The 16,232-nt window shown below is 48.5% G+C and overlaps 1 protein-coding gene and 1 long non-coding RNA gene across 5 annotated transcripts; one reads left to right on the top strand and one right to left on the bottom strand.

Annotated features, from left to right (window-relative positions):
• Positions 1-5,885: 5,885 nt before the first annotated feature.
• Positions 5,886-8,475, top strand: LOC136533965 (scarecrow-like protein 6). Its single transcript, XM_066526478.1, has one exon. The coding sequence runs from the start codon at positions 6,202-6,204 to the stop codon at positions 8,119-8,121; it is 1,920 nt and encodes a 639-aa protein (XP_066382575.1). The 5' UTR covers positions 5,886-6,201; the 3' UTR covers positions 8,122-8,475.
• A 3,160-nt stretch (positions 8,476-11,635) lies between these two features.
• LOC136533966 (uncharacterized) lies at positions 11,636-16,231 on the bottom strand. 4 transcript variants are annotated; one of them, XR_010778634.1, is made up of 5 exons: positions 16,143-16,231; positions 13,954-16,039; positions 13,499-13,569; positions 12,860-12,982; positions 11,636-12,112 (listed from the first exon to the last, which is right to left on the bottom strand). It is a non-coding gene; the product is annotated as an uncharacterized lncRNA (long non-coding RNA). The 4 variants fall into 4 exon arrangements; XR_010778636.1 differs by having other exon boundaries at positions 13,499-13,543; XR_010778635.1 differs by lacking the exon at positions 13,499-13,569 and having other exon boundaries at positions 13,954-14,094; positions 15,932-16,039.
• Position 16,232: the final 1 nt, after the last annotated feature.

Genomic DNA, 16,232 nt, shown 5'->3' with positions numbered 1-16,232 from the left:
CGCACTTCTCCCGTAACCCGTTCCTGCGTCTCTCTCCCTCCCTCTGCCAGCGCTGCCGCCACCCTCTACCAGCTCTGCCGCCGCCCATGGACGAGCCCTCGCCAAAATGCGAGGCCGGAAGGGAAGCAGATAGATCGGGAATCCTTAAAGACGATCCAATCGGTTCATCGACGGGGTCCTTATCTGCTCTTCTCGCACGAGCAGGAGGTGGTCCACCGGCCGGAGCTTCTTGGCCCGGCGTGGGTCATGGCGTCCCCCCCGGCCGGGGATCTTGGCCTGGTGCGGCTACTGCCACCCCCCCCCTCCCGGGCCGGCGGATCTTCGCCCGGCGGCGCGGGGCATGGCGCTCCCCCGGCCGGCGCGGGCTGGCCAGGCGACAGCTCGTGGCGCCCCCGTGACCGGCGCTAGCTGGCCCGGCGGCGGCTGGCCAGGCGCAGCAACTCGCCCGCCCCCGGGTGGCGGCGGCTGGCCCGGCGCGGCCGCATCCGCGCCCCATCCTCTGGCGTGGATGGCCCAGCTCGTCCTCTGGCGCGCCCCCATCCTCTGCCGGCGGCTGGCCAGGCTCGTCCTCTGGCGTGCCCCCGGCCGGAGTTGGCTAACCCAGCTCATCCTCTGGCGCGCCCCTGTCTGCGGGCACGTCGTCTGCTAGTGGCACGTCGTCTGCCGGCGACACCCTTGGTTGGCAGCAATGGAATGCTAGAGCGACCGCTCTTTTCGGTCTGATTTGAGGGAGACGAAGACGAGGACACCTGAACGACTCAAAGATGACTGCGTCGAAATAGTGGGCTCTGGTGCTCCTACTAGGCACGAAAATGGTCGGAAACGGTATTAGAAAACGAAAGCGGTCGGTTCGGGATATTTCTATATTTTAGCAATTAAAGAGTACAAAAAAATGGTTAAAATGGTTGCGAAACCAATTAAAAATGACAAATTTATATGTTTGGCAAAATTCAAAAACAATATCATTATATAGAAAATGATATTATAATATAGAAAACGAAAGCGATCAGTTTGAAATATTTCTGTACCATTTTTTATCCCTGCTCCTAGCTGAGGTGGTCGAGGTGGACGTTCACAAAAGCCTCCTGCTGTTCCTCTCTCAGCCATTCATGGGTCGTGGATGAAGTTGTTTTTGCTAAACATTTTTCTCAAAACAGTTTAGCTTTACTTAGAAAGTTTTTTTTTTGAAAAAACAGCTTCACTAGTGAAGCTGACCTATGCCGAACAGGACCTTTATCATGCATGAGGCGGATATTTATTTGTGTTGATTATTGGTGCAGCAACGCCGGGCGCATTGTGATTTGACCTCATCTATCGACGCACTGGGCGTGATCGTTTTTTACATGTAATCCTGGCTTCCAAGTCTCTCAAGTTTAGACGTTTCGTCCGAAGAAAATGGAAAGGAACCAGATGCCATTTGGACTGGCAACATCAGTTGCCGTTTCTTGTTGGCTACTAGTACGTGCATGCACTGATCTTGATAGAAGAACAAAGACAGATTAAAATATCGCAGAGTAGTAGTGCAGGTACCAATAAAATGGACATGTTATTTAGTCAGTATTTTATTATTTACGTTTAAAAAATCTTGATTGGAGAACAGCAGTGAGATCTAAAGAGTAATAACACAGTGTATACTTTAATTGAAACAGTTTTTGAGTCAACAAAACTGATAGACTGGCAACATCAGTTGCTTGGCCAAGGGCATGCACTGATCTTGATAGAAAAACAAAGACAGATTAAAATCGCAGAGTAGTGCAGGTACCAATAAAATGGACATGTTATTAGTCACGAGTTTATTATTTACTTTAAAAAAATCTCGATTCAGCCTGTTCGCTTGGTCGTAAACGATCGGAGATTATAAACTAAAACAGTATTTTTCTCTCACACTAAACCAGCCAGCAATAATAATCTACGATCGTTTCAGCCGAAACGAACAGACTGAAATAATATACTATACTTGAATTGAACAAGTTTTTGAGTCAACAACTGATAAGGCCAATCTCAGTAAGAGTTTTATGATAGTTTCGTATTGCATTAAATAAGCTGACGTGTATAGTTTAAATAAAGGAGAGATAAAAAAAGTTTTATGGCATAAAACTTATTTACACCGTTTACAGTACCATGGAATCTTACATACGGCACGAAACTGCCGTTGAGGTTGGCCTAACAGCAACGAATCATGGACCACGAGATAACGAAGTGCTAGCAGCTGGTCGCATTTACTTCTATGTGATGATGGTGATCAACAGATGTTCCTATTGTCCTGACATCAACCCCAATGCACAGTAAGCCGGGTGTGTTTAGTTCACGAAATGAAAATTTTTGGATGTCACATCAGATGTTTTGGGATGTCGGAAGGGGTTTTCGGATACTAATAAAAAACAAATTACATAGCTCGCCTAGAAACTGCGAGACGAATTTATTAAGCCTAATTAATCCATCATTAGCGCATGTTGGTTACCTGTAGCACTTATGGCTAATCATGGCTTAATTAGGCTTAAACTATTCGTCCTCGCGATTTCATTCAACCAAACTGTGCAATTAGTTTTTTTTCGTCTATATTAATACTCCATACGTATGCCGCAAGATTCGACGTGACACCTTGGAGTGAAAATTTTTGGAAACTAAACAGGGCCTGAACCACGTTCCTATTGCCTTGACATCTACCCCCATGCACAGTAATTCCAGTGCAGGAGCTGTATGAAGCGACAGCGCAGAAAACGACTTTAGCGGCAACGTTTTTGGAAAGGGGGGCTTAGAAAAGCAGTAGAAACTGTTTTTGAAGAGGGGCCAAAGCCTTACCAAACATTCGGTTTTCAAAGTTTTCAGGAGTTGTTTCAGATTTTAAGTGGTTGCTAATGCAAGGATCTTCATTTTACTTATATGTGTTAGTAGTAAAATTTAAAAATGGTGTTGAGCGTCAAAGATTACTACTACATGATGAATGTGGCTAGCAAATGATGGTGCATTTTGGAGCGACCGGCGCGCCTTCAGCTCTTCGCTCCACCCCTTTTGTGTCGTTGATTATTCACTCGCCTTTGGGACCTGGAGCCTTGAATCTACCGAGCTGCAGCTGCAGTGCAGCGACTGCATGCTGCTGGGGAACGACGACAGGAAAGGGAGGGGGAAGCTTTCGTGCAGTGCAGTGCAGCCATGATGCACACCACACCAACTGCGTTGCACTGCAATCTCTGATATGTTGGAGCAGCGTTCCGACAGCATGTTCGGCACGATCGTGCATTATTACTACGGGTTGGTTAATGTGAAAGAAAAATATTATTTTAGCTATAAATTTACTATTATTTATGACCCAGCGAATAGGCCGCGAATTTTGGCAATGCTGATTGGCCAAAGTGCAAGCATCCATGGCACAGATCATTGGCGGGCAAGAAGAAATTTTCTCAATTCTTTCTGTTGTTGCTATGCTTTGCAGCCATTACCTAGAATCTGGATGCTGCCTCTCTGTGTGCTAATAAATGCCGATCTACAGGTAGGTTAGTATTCGCCCTGTTCGCTTAGACCGGTTGGTTGGGTTTATAAGCCATAACTGAAAGCACTGTTGACTGATTTGGTGTGAGAGAAAAATACTGTTCGTTGGCTGATAAGCTATGGCTTATAAGTCAGATACGAGTAAGCGAACAGACTGATTGTTGGTGATGTGCCAAATAGGACAATCATACACGTTATGCATTAGATTTATACTAAACATGATAATGATTTACTAATGGGCTTTTTATTAAGGGGTGGATTAAGATCAAAGCCATGGGTGGAGGTGGAGCGTAGAAGTTTAATCAGTACTATACTGCTAGTTTTTATAGAGATAATAAGTTCTTCGCCCTATATAAATGGGGCCAACACCTTATTGGAAAGATAACTTGGTCCTTTTATAACATGATGATGATGAACCTAAACCTCCTCCCTACCTATCGGCTGCGCGCCAGGTGCTAGCAAGCGCCCGTGGCGACATACACCTTTTTTTTTGTGTTGCGACATACACCTCCTCCCTCCCGTGGCATGTTTGCTTCTCAATAAGTCACCTACTTATAAGTTAAAAAGTAAAATAAGTGACTTATTTTGTCAAACATCACCAACTTATAAGTCACCTCTGCTTATAAATTTTAAATTGGTTTACCCCTGCTTAAAACTTATAAGTCACATTTTTTCGCGTGGGGCCCCACCTTTAATGAGCTTATAAATCATCTACACCAAGCAAACAACATCTTATACGTCACTGGTTTTCAATCACCTGACTTATGAAAACCAAACAGGACCTAACTCTTTTTTTTTTTGTTGCGCTGCGTGTCAAAGTGATAACAATCTATGACTTACTGCTCGACATGTCCAACGTTGGACCGACTACTACTCTTTTGCGCTGTGCTGTGTGTCAAGGTGATAAACATAAGCAGCCTAAACTAAATTTCGGCGAAACGAACAGAGCCGTGAATTTCTCAGTCTCGCGGTTTCGCGGTAGAAATAAATTGTTTAGGCTACCCGTTCCTCTACAGGTACTCTTACATCGAACAAGATCATTCTTCTCTCAGGCAAAGTGAGCTTGCAGGGTCGCTACAGAAGTTCCTGTCTCAACATTAGAAGCTAGTGCACAGTTGCTCAAACAGTATTATGTCTGCGGAATATCTCTTTCCTGCACCATGCAGCAGGAATTTTGCACAGCGCACAGCCTTTTGTACCAAAACGAGAGCTACGTGCTAAAGCCTCCCTCCCTTTGAGCCAAATTTTTTATTTGTTTCAAGGAAAATCTACTCCTCCTACTCTACTGTATGGACAGAGAGATAAAGTGACGTAGAGAGAGGGAAATGAAAGAGAGAGGACAGGACAGTAGGAGGAAGTCGCTGTGGACTGGGGAGAGAGCAGCTCTGCGAAGCTGGGCATTTTGTGTGATTACGGAGGAACTATAGTACAAGCCTCAAAATCAAGCCGGGATAGATGCTTAGGTCCGGTTTAGTTTCAAAAAATTTCACCCTAAAATATTACATCGAATCTTACGGCACATACATGTAGTATTAAATATAAACGAAAAAAACTAATTGCATAGTTTGGTTGGAAATCGCGAGACGAATGTTTTAAGACTAATTAGTCCATGATTAGCCATAAGTGCTACAGTAACTAATACGCGCTAATGATGGATTAATTAGGCTTAATAAATTCATCTCGCAGTTTCCAGTCGAGCTATGTAATTAGTTTTTTTATTAGTATCCGAAAACCCCTTTCGACATCCCCGGACCATCCGATGTGACATCCAAAAATTTTCATTTCGCGAACTAAACATAGCCTTAAAGAAAGGGGGAGCGGTGGGCCTTCAAAAAGGAGCGAGGGAGTGATGGGCAACCTTAGTCTATATGTTGCTCGTGAGCTGCCAAGTACCAGTCTCGCAACAGTGCTGGCGTTAAAGGATCGGTCCTTCACTTGCGGATCGTTCGCGAGTCGAACTCGCTCTCTTGCGAAAGATCTGTCGACACTCTCAATTCAACAATTGATGATTTCATGTTCGTCGCATGAAGAGAGAAATCTACAGCGCGGACTCGGTTGAAAGTTCTTTCCCGTCGAAGTTGAGGAGCCCAAAATCCCTTGATGAATAAAGGGAATTTAAAGAGAAAGGGCAGCTCTCGTACTTTATATAACTTCCTAAACCTGTTCGCTTGGTCGTAAACGACCGTGGATTATAAATCAAAATAATATTTTTCTTTTACATTCAACCGGCCTAATAATAATCCACGATCATTTCGGTTCAAGCAAGCTGCGAAGTCCTCAGGGGGAAGGCCACCCCACTTTATTTCCTTTTTCATGTTGTACGCTATCATTTCGAGAACAAGACGCTGCCAGGAGAATAAAATACTCTCTCCTCCCCCCACCCCCCACACCCCCCACCCACACACCCACAAGCCACAACACACACCCCCCCTCCTCACCCCTCTCATCACAAACGCTCATCAAGGCTCAGCCGCGCAGGAGAGAAACCAGGACAGACAGAAGAGGAGGTAGAGAGAGAAGGGCGGAGGAGCTGGTAGTACGAGAGCGTACCGAATGACGAGTCCTTGGACTCTACAACCAAGCGCTCTCTGAAGCTAGAAGAGAAGCAACAGGCCATAGGACAAGACGAGTCGGGAGGAGGAGGAAGAAGCAGCCAGGGACCAGCAATCGTCGCCATTCCTGGCCTGCTTTTGCTGTTATGAGTTGGTTTAGATGAGAGGAATGCTCTTTGCTGGTAGCGCACGAGAAGGGCACGCGGGGACACTGCTGCAACAGCGACGACAGGGGCTCGCCGCCAGCAAAGCCTCCGGCGCCGGCGACCTCTGGGAGCCCACCTCGGTGCTTGACCACCGACACAGCCCGAGCCCGAGCCCTCCGACCTCGGTTTCCACGCTGTCGTCGCCCCTGGGCGCCGCGACCGCCGGTGTGGCGGCCCTCGCCGGTGCCAGCGCCAAGAACGTCTCCACGCCGCCGGTGGCGGCGGCATGGCCAGGGGGAGGGGCTGGGGAGGAGGCCGTGGCGGGGGGCAAGGAGGAGTGGCAGCTCACGCCGCTTGACATGGGCCTTAGCGCCGGCGAAGGGTGGGACGCCGCCGGCTCCGTCCTGTCCGATGGCGCGGCGCCGCCGGGACTCGCCCCCGACCACACCTTCCTCAGGTGGATCATTGGCGGCGAGGACGCGTCTGCGGCCATGGGGTCTGTTATGGACCCGCCGGTCCTTGAGCTGGACCCCGCGTTGTCCATGATGTCGCCGGCGTTCGGGACCAGCATGCCGTTCGCGCCGGCCATGGAGGACGTCAAGGCAGAGCCTTGGCCCAACTTCCTGGTCCACCATCACCAGCACCACCCCCAGCCACACGCCGCCTTCTTCGGCTCGCACTCGCACCCGTCCCTCGACGCGGCGACGCAGCCGAAGCGACCCCACCCGATGGCCGGCGCGCCGGCGCCAAAGCTGCCATCTTTCCCTGGGCCCGTCGTCCAGGCGGGCGGGTTTGCGCCCGCTTTGAAGCCCAAGGCGGAGGCAGGTAACGACGAGGTGACCGCTGCGGTGGACCAGCTTGCCGAGGCGGCCAAACTTGCCGAGGCTGGCGACGCCTTCGGCGCCCGCGAGATATTGGCGCGGCTCAATTATCGGCTCCCCGCCGTCCCCACGGCCGGGACGCCGCTGCTCCGCTCAGCCTTCTACTTCAAGGAGGCCTTGCGCGTTGCGCTCTCCCCAACCGGCGAGGCCCTGGCGCCCCCGGTTTCCACGCCGTACGACGTGGTCCTCAAGCTCGGGGCGTACAAGGCCTTCTCCGAGGTCTCCCCCGTGCTCCAGTTCGCGCACCTCACCTGCGTGCAGGCGGTGCTCGACGAGCTCGGGGCCGCCAGCCGCATCCACGTGCTCGACTTGGACATTGGCATGGGTGAGCAGTGGGCGTCGCTGATGCAGGAGCTCGCGCAGCGCTGCCCCGCGTCGACGCTCAAGGTGACCGCATTGGTGTCTTCGGCGTCGCACCACCCGCTGGAGCTGAACCTCATCCACGAGAACCTTTCCGGCTTCGCCCGCGAGCTCGGCGTGTTCCTCCAGTTCGCGGTGTTCAACATCGACACCCTGGACCCCGCGGAGCTGGTGGCCATCACCAGCGGAGACGCCGTGGCCGTGCACCTCCCCGTCGGGTCGGCCCACGTGGCCGCAATGCCGGCCGTCCTCCGCCTCGTCAAGCGGCTCGGCGCCAAGGTGGTGGTCTCCGTGGACCGCGGCTGCGACCGCACGGAGCTGCCGTTCGCGGCGCACCTGTTCCAGGCGTTCCAGTCGTGCGTGTCCCTGCTCGACTCCGTCGACGCCGTGGGCGCGGACGCCGAGGCGGTGGCCAGGATCGAGCGGTTCCTGGTCCAACCCGACGTGGAGCTGCGCGTGGTGTCGCGCCACCGCGCGTCGGCCATGGACAAGCCGCCGCCGCTTGCGTGGCGGACCGTGTTCGCGTCGGCGGGGTTCGTTCCGGTGCAGGCCAGCACGTTCGCCGAGTCGCAGGCCGAGGCCCTCCTCAAGAGGATGGCGCTGATGGGGTTCCGCGTGGAGAAGCGCGGCGGCGCGCTCTGCCTCTACTGGCAGCGCGGCGAGCTGGTGTCCGTGTCGGCGTGGCGGTGCTGACCGCCGGGGCACGCCGCCGCCGTCGGCAGCGGCCAGCCAACCGTGAAATCTACCACAAGCCCGGTTTAGCTAGGACTAATGATCCTACTGCGAACAAAAATATTTTTCACCGTCGGTCGTCGTTGTAATGATCTCATCTGATCTGGTCGTCTGCTTATTAGTGTGTCCTACCTATTAATCGGAGTAAAAGGTCGTCCGTTGCCTGGCGTGCAGCCCCGGTCGCTCTGCTCACGTTGATTTGCAGAGTAGATTGTGGTTTGCATGTTGTAAAACGTAGGCGTGGTGCAGAGTAACCAGCGCATTGTAAAACGTATTGCTGTGAAATCAATCGATGGTTATGGCGTTTGAAATGTTCTTTCTGCTCTGCAATTGGTTGGATACATTTCCTAGCTGAGAATTTTTGTTTATAGACAGAAATGTTGCAGTTCTAAACGGCTGGCATCCGCAATTCCATCATATCTATAGAGCCTAGCCCCCAACTTCTACAACGCTGCTATCAGTGGCTTATTTGAAATTTTCCAACTCAAAGCATGAACTGAAATTCTTTCCTGTGAAATCGTGGTAAAGATCATCTGGATTACGGAGGAACTGGTGCTTCCTTGTTCGAGAGCGCGCGGCAAGAACTGACACCTGGCAAAGGAGGGCCCTCTGCACGAGAATGGCGTGTGCGGCGGAGCTGGGACTGGGAGAGAGGCCGACAATTGGACGACGGAGAGGAGTCTACGGCTCAGCAGCAATGGCGCGAAGCAAAAACAACGATCGGGAATAAAGCGGCCACCGCATGCGCGCCCGCCGGAAGTAAGTATAAAGCCACGTTCGCGTTCGCTTTTGCGGAAGTACTCTTCGCTGATTTATTATGAAAAAAATATTATTCGTTCGTCGAAATAGTATGGCTCATAAGACAAACGAATATGGGTCTTGTTTAGATTACAAGTTTTTTCACTCTCTCTCCATTACATCAAATCTTTGGACATATGCATGGAGTATTAAATGTAGATAAAAAAATAATTAATTACACAGTTTGATTGTAAATTACGAGACGAATCTTTTGAGCCTAGTTAAGCCATGATTAGACAATAATTGTCAAATACAAACGAAAATGCTACAGTGCCAAATACTAATTGGACGAAGCCGGCCGGCAAAATTTGTTCACCAGTGGGATTCCGATTTGCACTTGGCGAGATTTAAATATACACCACTACTATAGGACTCCGGTTGCTTAGCCTCCTAAACAAGCTGTGGTCGCGGGTGGCTTCAGCAAGGCTCTGAATCTACCTGTCCATTATCCCCGTAGACGTTCTGGTATCAGTCAGACACTGCTTAAAGCGGCTACTAGTATCATTAGGTATAATGTTAATTCTCCAGACTGACAAAGTGTCTACGACTATTATTTTGTTCCATTAGCTGCTGGTGGTATAAAAAGCTAGGATCATTCGCACCAGGATGCAAGTTCTAATTACTTCGGGTTATTGCATCTGCCCAAAATTTTGCTTAAGTGAACTAGAATAGTATTTTTTATGTAATATGATATGATTTGAATGAGGGGAGAAATAAAGTAAACTTGCTCAAAGAAACTAGAATGATATTCATATAATATAATTCGAATGAGACGAGAAATAAACTAGAATGATATCTTACCGTATTTAGTTACCTAAAAAGTAACCACTTGTATCCTTAATTCAAACAGTACATGCAGAAATGTAATTTATCAACGAAAAATCTCTATTCCTATCAATAAAGAAGAATATATAGAGGCTTAACAACCGTGTGCTTGGTGTTAACTGTGTGCACCGCTCATCCTCCATGGGCTGCTAACTGCCAAAAGTGGGCACATTACAGCTTAACCAAAGTTGCTAAACCAAGTAAGTTCCCCGTCTATTCCTGCCAAAACAAATGGAACCCCTGCAAGTGTTCTCGCACACACAGATGACAGATGAGAGATGATCCATGTCCATGGCACTGTTGCTCATCCAAGGACATATGCCGCCGGTGGGGTCGGCCACTGCATTCTGCAATGCATTGTCTTGTCGTCATGATGGAATTCGCCGCGGGCACTGGCAGCATGAACCAAATGGAATCCCCTGCTTGTTCTATGCTCTCCCTCCTCTGATTGTTCTCCTGCCGCTGCACTGCTGCAGGGAGATGCAAAGACGGCAATCATCGTGGAAAGCGCCGGCGCTTTGCAGAAACCGCCGGCAAAGCATCTGCCATCGGCAGCGTTCACTGGATTGGAGTACCCAATTCGATCGGCCACGTTGTGCGCCCGGTAACGACGATGAGGAATAAAACATGCCCGGTGGCCGGTGCCCTCTGCGACGCTAGTCTGCACTGCAGGAATATATGGGTCGATAATAATGGCGTTGCTGGAATAATCTCGCCATGCATGATTCAAGGAAGAAAGAGTGAATGATACGCTCCAGCAAATTGTGGGTTTCAGCGAGAGGGTTCAGGTTCAGCCAAAAAACACTTGTGCTTCCAACTGGTCTGGATTGACGTGGGATTCTACGTGAACAAAGCTCCTGCACTTGATGCGCTTACTACAGAATCAATCAAAGGAAGCAACCACGCACCAAGATGGCAACAGCCTCTACTCTACTGTATGTTTGCAAGCAGAACGGCCACAGGGTGAACCCTACGGCTGAAGTCAGGCAGAAGATCTCACCGTCACCGGACTGATGAACCAAGAGGGCATGGAACCGGAGCATGTGGGCCATGGAGAGATTTTAGCTGCATCCCTGAGCCCGGCTGTGCTGTCTGTCCTTCACAGTCCACAGCCCACAGCCGCTCAGCCCTGTGTTGCCTGCTCTGCTTCCGTGCAGTGCACCTGTTGACCGCACCACGCACGCAGGCCCTTATGCATGTGCTTCGTGTCCTGGCGCATGTCACGGCTGGATCCGTTGGCTTCATTTTTCCATCGTTCTTTTGCCTTGTTACTAGCACAAATCAAATGCGAACGATCATAAACTAATCCTTTTGCGGCCATTAATTATACTGGCAAATAGGCGTTTTCCACAAATCTTGCAGGACGAAGACCTAGAGAGAAACTTCGCGAGAAGCTTCATTTCCAGCGCTGCTATTGCCGTAATAACCATGCTCCCTCGAAACTCCAAACTGCAGGCAGGCAGGGCAATGCTCTCGAGGTCCAGGCACGCCTCCTACTCCCATGTGTGGTCTCCTTGATGTGTCGGGCTGCCTAGCAGCAGCCGTGCCAGAACGCATGTGGCTCGCATCACTCGCCCCACGGCGGCGGTGTTGCCTCCTTCCAGGCCTGTGCCCGGTTTTGTCTTGTGTGATGTGCGCTGCATCAGGCCAATGCATCCTCACATGCCGAACCCAGCGTTTGTATCCGGCAACGGGGATACGACGACCCAACTCGGGCTGCCAGTTTTGGCCACGCCGTTGGTCATCTTTCCCGTCTCACCAACCACCACTCTATACAGGGGGAAGCAGTAGCACGCGCGAGCACAAGCTCTGTCACGGGCAGTCGGGCACGATGCGCTGGAGGACAGAGGACTTGACTGGACTGGACCGACTACTGAGAGAGACTGGACTTGTGATGTTACAGGCACATCATAGCAGACTGAGCAGCAGGCAGCAGCCCAGCCCCAGTGCCAGTGGGCAGGGCAGCGACATGGTGGTGTTGCTTTTCCCTGGGAGCGGAGCAGTGGACTGGACATCTGGACACTGGCTTCGGTACGGGCGTATGGCTGGCGGGCGGGCCGGTGCGCCGGTGCTGCACAAGTACCCGTGACACACGGGACGGCGAGGCCATCATCGGCTTGCCTCCAACTCCAAGGCTCCAATCCAAGCTCCAACAAAACCGCCAACCGCCCCCGTCTCGGCCATGCCCTCTCCCAGTGCCGGCCAAACTGCCATTCCGCCCACGACCGCACACGCCACAGCCCACAGCATGGTTCCTCTGCCTCGGCACCGCCGCAACACCTCAGTCGTCAGCGTGGGGGCACAGGACAGGAGCATAGCGGCAAGTAACCTGCAAGGCAGTTACAGACGAATAAGCTGTTAGTATATAGTTCAGAAAAATGGGTACCACACCACCACCACAGTTCATCCAAACTCAGACCGAGTGAGCTGGGCAATACAAAATCCAAAATTCAGAAACCCTGCATCTTTCTCAGACGCACCAGAACTACCCACCCAGCATATGCACGTACGATTAGGAATTAGGGGACGAGGTATTCAGTGAATCAAAATCATTCCTCAGCCACAGAAATTGCCGGATAATACAAAATTAGGCTACAGCAGCAGATTATTCGCACCCAATCGTAAAGAGGCCAAGACAAGCGCACGCTTTATTCCCCCACTTCCAACATCCCGAACGCTTAGTCGCGGCTAGCGTTCACACTGCCACCTCCGTATAAGCGCTACGAAATCGAATCGATCGCAAAAGGGAGAGGGAGGGTGCATTGTTAATGGTTAGCATGATTTGAAGGTTCAAGAGCCCGGGAATCGGAAGCCACTGGACCGGAAGGCCGACCCTCCAGGTCCCGTTCATACGGGTTACAGATATCACTCATCCTGGAGGCCAAAGCCAAACCAAAGAGGAAATGCGGTGCACGACAGCACGAGGCAGTGACCAGTGAGAGAGTGAGTAGTGGTAGCAGGGTGCTGGGGGAGGCTGGATGGAAGTACCCTCCCTTGGAAAGAGCTAAAGACACGCAACTTTTGAGAGCCAAACCAAAAGGAAATGGAAAGCGGTGGGAGATGAAGCGGGGCATACCAATGAGATCGATGGTGTCATGGTGAAGCTGCCTCGGAGAGTGGGATTCGGTGCCAACTACAAGGTTGATGCATGGGGTCACACCACACCATGCATCGGCCAGCCTTTGCGCCCTTCTTTTCCCTGTATAAGATAGTGTTTCTGGTGAGGAAAAGATGGTGCAGGGCTGTTAAGCCCTCACTGCGGCTAGTAATAGCTTAGCACTATCCGTACGTGCGGCCTATGAGTTGAGGAAAAGCAGTAAAGGTGGTTACCATGAAAGAATGATATTTTTTGGATCTACTTTTGATCGAAAAAAAGGGGGAGCAAAGAACGAACAGAATGATGAATGCATCTATGTAATTCACATCCTTCAGCAATACCTTGCATGTCCTACTATAACTACAAGTCTATAATGTTGTGGTAACAGGTAAAGTCCTTACAGCAATCAGCTATTCCAAGAGGTTTGAGGTTTAAAAATGATGTTTGCTACTGCAATATTATTATGGTAACAATGAGGTCAACAAGCAGTTGACAAAGAGTCACAAGGAAATTGGTAGATATAACTGAGTAAGCAAAAGAGGTGCAAAGGAGAAACAGGTCCTTTTCCATGGAACACCAAAGTTCGGTTTTACTGACCTTAAACTAAGACAAGCGTACCTGAAAAATAGGACAGAACAGCATTTGTTTTTTATTGCCAATCTCCTGCACTCCAGGTGAAATTCAAGTCACTGTGAGTATATGTATCACACAAGACACCACGAATCAGTTCTTTGATGGATGGAATTGTGCTTTCAAGCGACATGTCATTCATCTGACGTTATGGCAACGGTGGAGCATAAATAATGCAGACATGGTCCTGTGGATGATCTTATCAGGTCAACTACAGATTCTAAGTTTGTTCTGAGGATTTGCATCCACACAAGTTATTTTCTGTAGCTATTTGAGTCAAGATGCACAGGCAAATAGATGCCAAATAGATGCCCAAATAAAGGTCAAGTTGGCCATAACATTGCTATAAGCCACCAGACAGATTGTTTTGTAGCCGAAATAACACAAGTGTAAGATTACGTGCAGTACTTAGCGACATATGCCTAAAAGAATCACACACTTACCATGGTCAGTTCGGTTGATAGCTGCATTACAAAATTCGAGTGCAATTGTAGTGAAAACTCTAGCTCACTTTTCCTCAGCCGACAAACTATTGGGATATGCATAAGCAATGACTTTACAATTGCCGACTGTCTTAAGTATACCTGAAAAAGCATTATAAAGAGAAGATAGGCAGAACCTTCATTAAATGTTAGTAAATTCATGCCATGAAACAAGAATACTGTTGCTGGTCAATTTCAGGGAATGAAGGCAGAACCTTCATTAAATGTTACTAAATTCATGCCATCAAACAAGAATATCATTGCTGGAATGCTGGTCAGTTTCAGGGAATGAAACGATCTTCACATGTGCAAGAAAGAACTAGGAAGCAGCATGACAAAATATCACTGTAGAGGGGAAATTAAAGATAATAGTGCTCCCGCTTCCCAAATCCTTCCCCAGACTTGTAAGTTGTAAACCGACGAATCTCGTGCATATGCTTTCCTGCAGAATACCCTGTCTTCATCAAACACACAAATTTTGTTTCTAACACTAAAATTATTTTGCCACTTGCCTACCACTAAATGGACTATAAGAATTGACGTTATGATAATGTTCCTGTATAAAATTTCTGTAAAGCAGGAATATATCCCTAGAAATTGGCTAATGCGTCAATGCCAAACACACATCTGCCGTAAGGCATCTGATCAATGAAAGAGAAGATGAAAGGAGATGCTCTTTTATCTTCAAGAAGAAGGCTCTACAAAGAAACCTAATTTATAAAGAACATTTGACACAGACTGTCCACAATGGCTAAAGGATGACATAACGCACCTGGAACGTTTATCAGGTTGACGAGCCAGTTGTACCGAAGGAGGTTACATCAAGACCCAATAATGGTCATCCATAGTTTGTTGCAGAACAGTGTGTATTTATTTTCTTTGGGTGCATGTCATGAACATCCCAACCCAGAGAAGGGGTAAAAATAGGAGATGGAAAAACAAAGATAGACATGGACATGATATATGACTTGTAATAGCAGCCCAAAGAAGCAACACGAGATAGAACCAATTATGCTGCGTGATAAAATAAAAGTTGTGAGCCTGCAAATCAATCAGCACCGGAAGATGCATAGGATGTTCAGGACTTGTGGATCAGTCATAAAACTGAACCAGTAAGACTAATAACTTTGTGATGGATTAAAAACATAATTTCCCATCTAAGAATACTGTGTAGACTAAAGTTTTCAATTTTCAATCAATCAGATGAACATGTCAAGCAAACAAAACCAACAGAACGTATCATTTTTTTCTCGGACATGCAGGAGGGCTTCGTATCATTGTTTTTAGAAGAAGAAAAAATGGGGCAAAAAAACACGCACACAGCACTAGGATCTTGAAACAAAAGCGCCCTTTACAAGAGTTTAAGAAACACAATTATTATGTTATGGGGAAATTTAAAGATTATTATATTCAAGAGCTAGACTGCAATTGTCTGTCAAACACCGAGTGTTCAAGTTAAGCCCAATGCCACATGACAACACCGTAAGACTTGATGGGCCTTGGAGCAAGTCAAGTTTATGCATCCTCTTTGCACATAAAGAGGGAACAGAGTATAATATTTGCAAGGGCCAGTGCAAAGTTTTGGAAGCAAACTATGATCATCTAAAAGATCCAAAATGTGGCCATTTGTCTTTCCATTGTAGATGATGTAGAGAAACTAATGCTTTATAATCGAAATGTCAAAGACAAAGGTTAACCACTGCATGAAGCTATCAATCACAAGTACCAAAATTGGTCATTATTATCATCAATCTGAGACAGTGCACAGCTGCTCGATCTGGTAGAGCATGCTGCAGGTGTTACACTGAGCTTACTCTTAATAAGCTAGTCAGTAGACCAGTATGCAGCCTGTGCGATTTTCATGACCATGCATGTTGCACGGTAAACAATTTTACCTCACCCTATTTGTCTTTCACAAGTTACTTCAAAAGAGACTAACCTTTTGCAAAAGTATGCAGATTTTTTTGCTCCAAATACTCCAGCTAAAACAATGGCATATGGCTTCCCTCACTCCAAGGGAGTTGGAGAGATCGGCCAAGATTGACACCTGAAGTAATCATCAAGAGCAGAGTGTTGTGAAGCTATGCGTTGTGTTGAAGACTTGAGGTGTTGAACTTCCAGCAGAAAAACATTTGAGAAACAAATCTTACCAATTGAAGAGTTCTTGTGGTGGATCTCAAATCTCCCCCTGAAGTCTACCTGCAATGGATTCACAAATCTTTTCTGCAATTTTCTCTGCC

This window comes from Miscanthus floridulus, unplaced genomic scaffold (genome assembly GCF_019320115.1).
Source record: "Miscanthus floridulus cultivar M001 unplaced genomic scaffold, ASM1932011v1 os_1369_1_2, whole genome shotgun sequence".
Taxonomy (NCBI): Eukaryota; Viridiplantae; Streptophyta; class Magnoliopsida; order Poales; family Poaceae; genus Miscanthus; species Miscanthus floridulus.
Note: the sequence above shows the minus strand (reverse complement) of the source record. Positions and strands in the feature narration are given on the sequence as shown.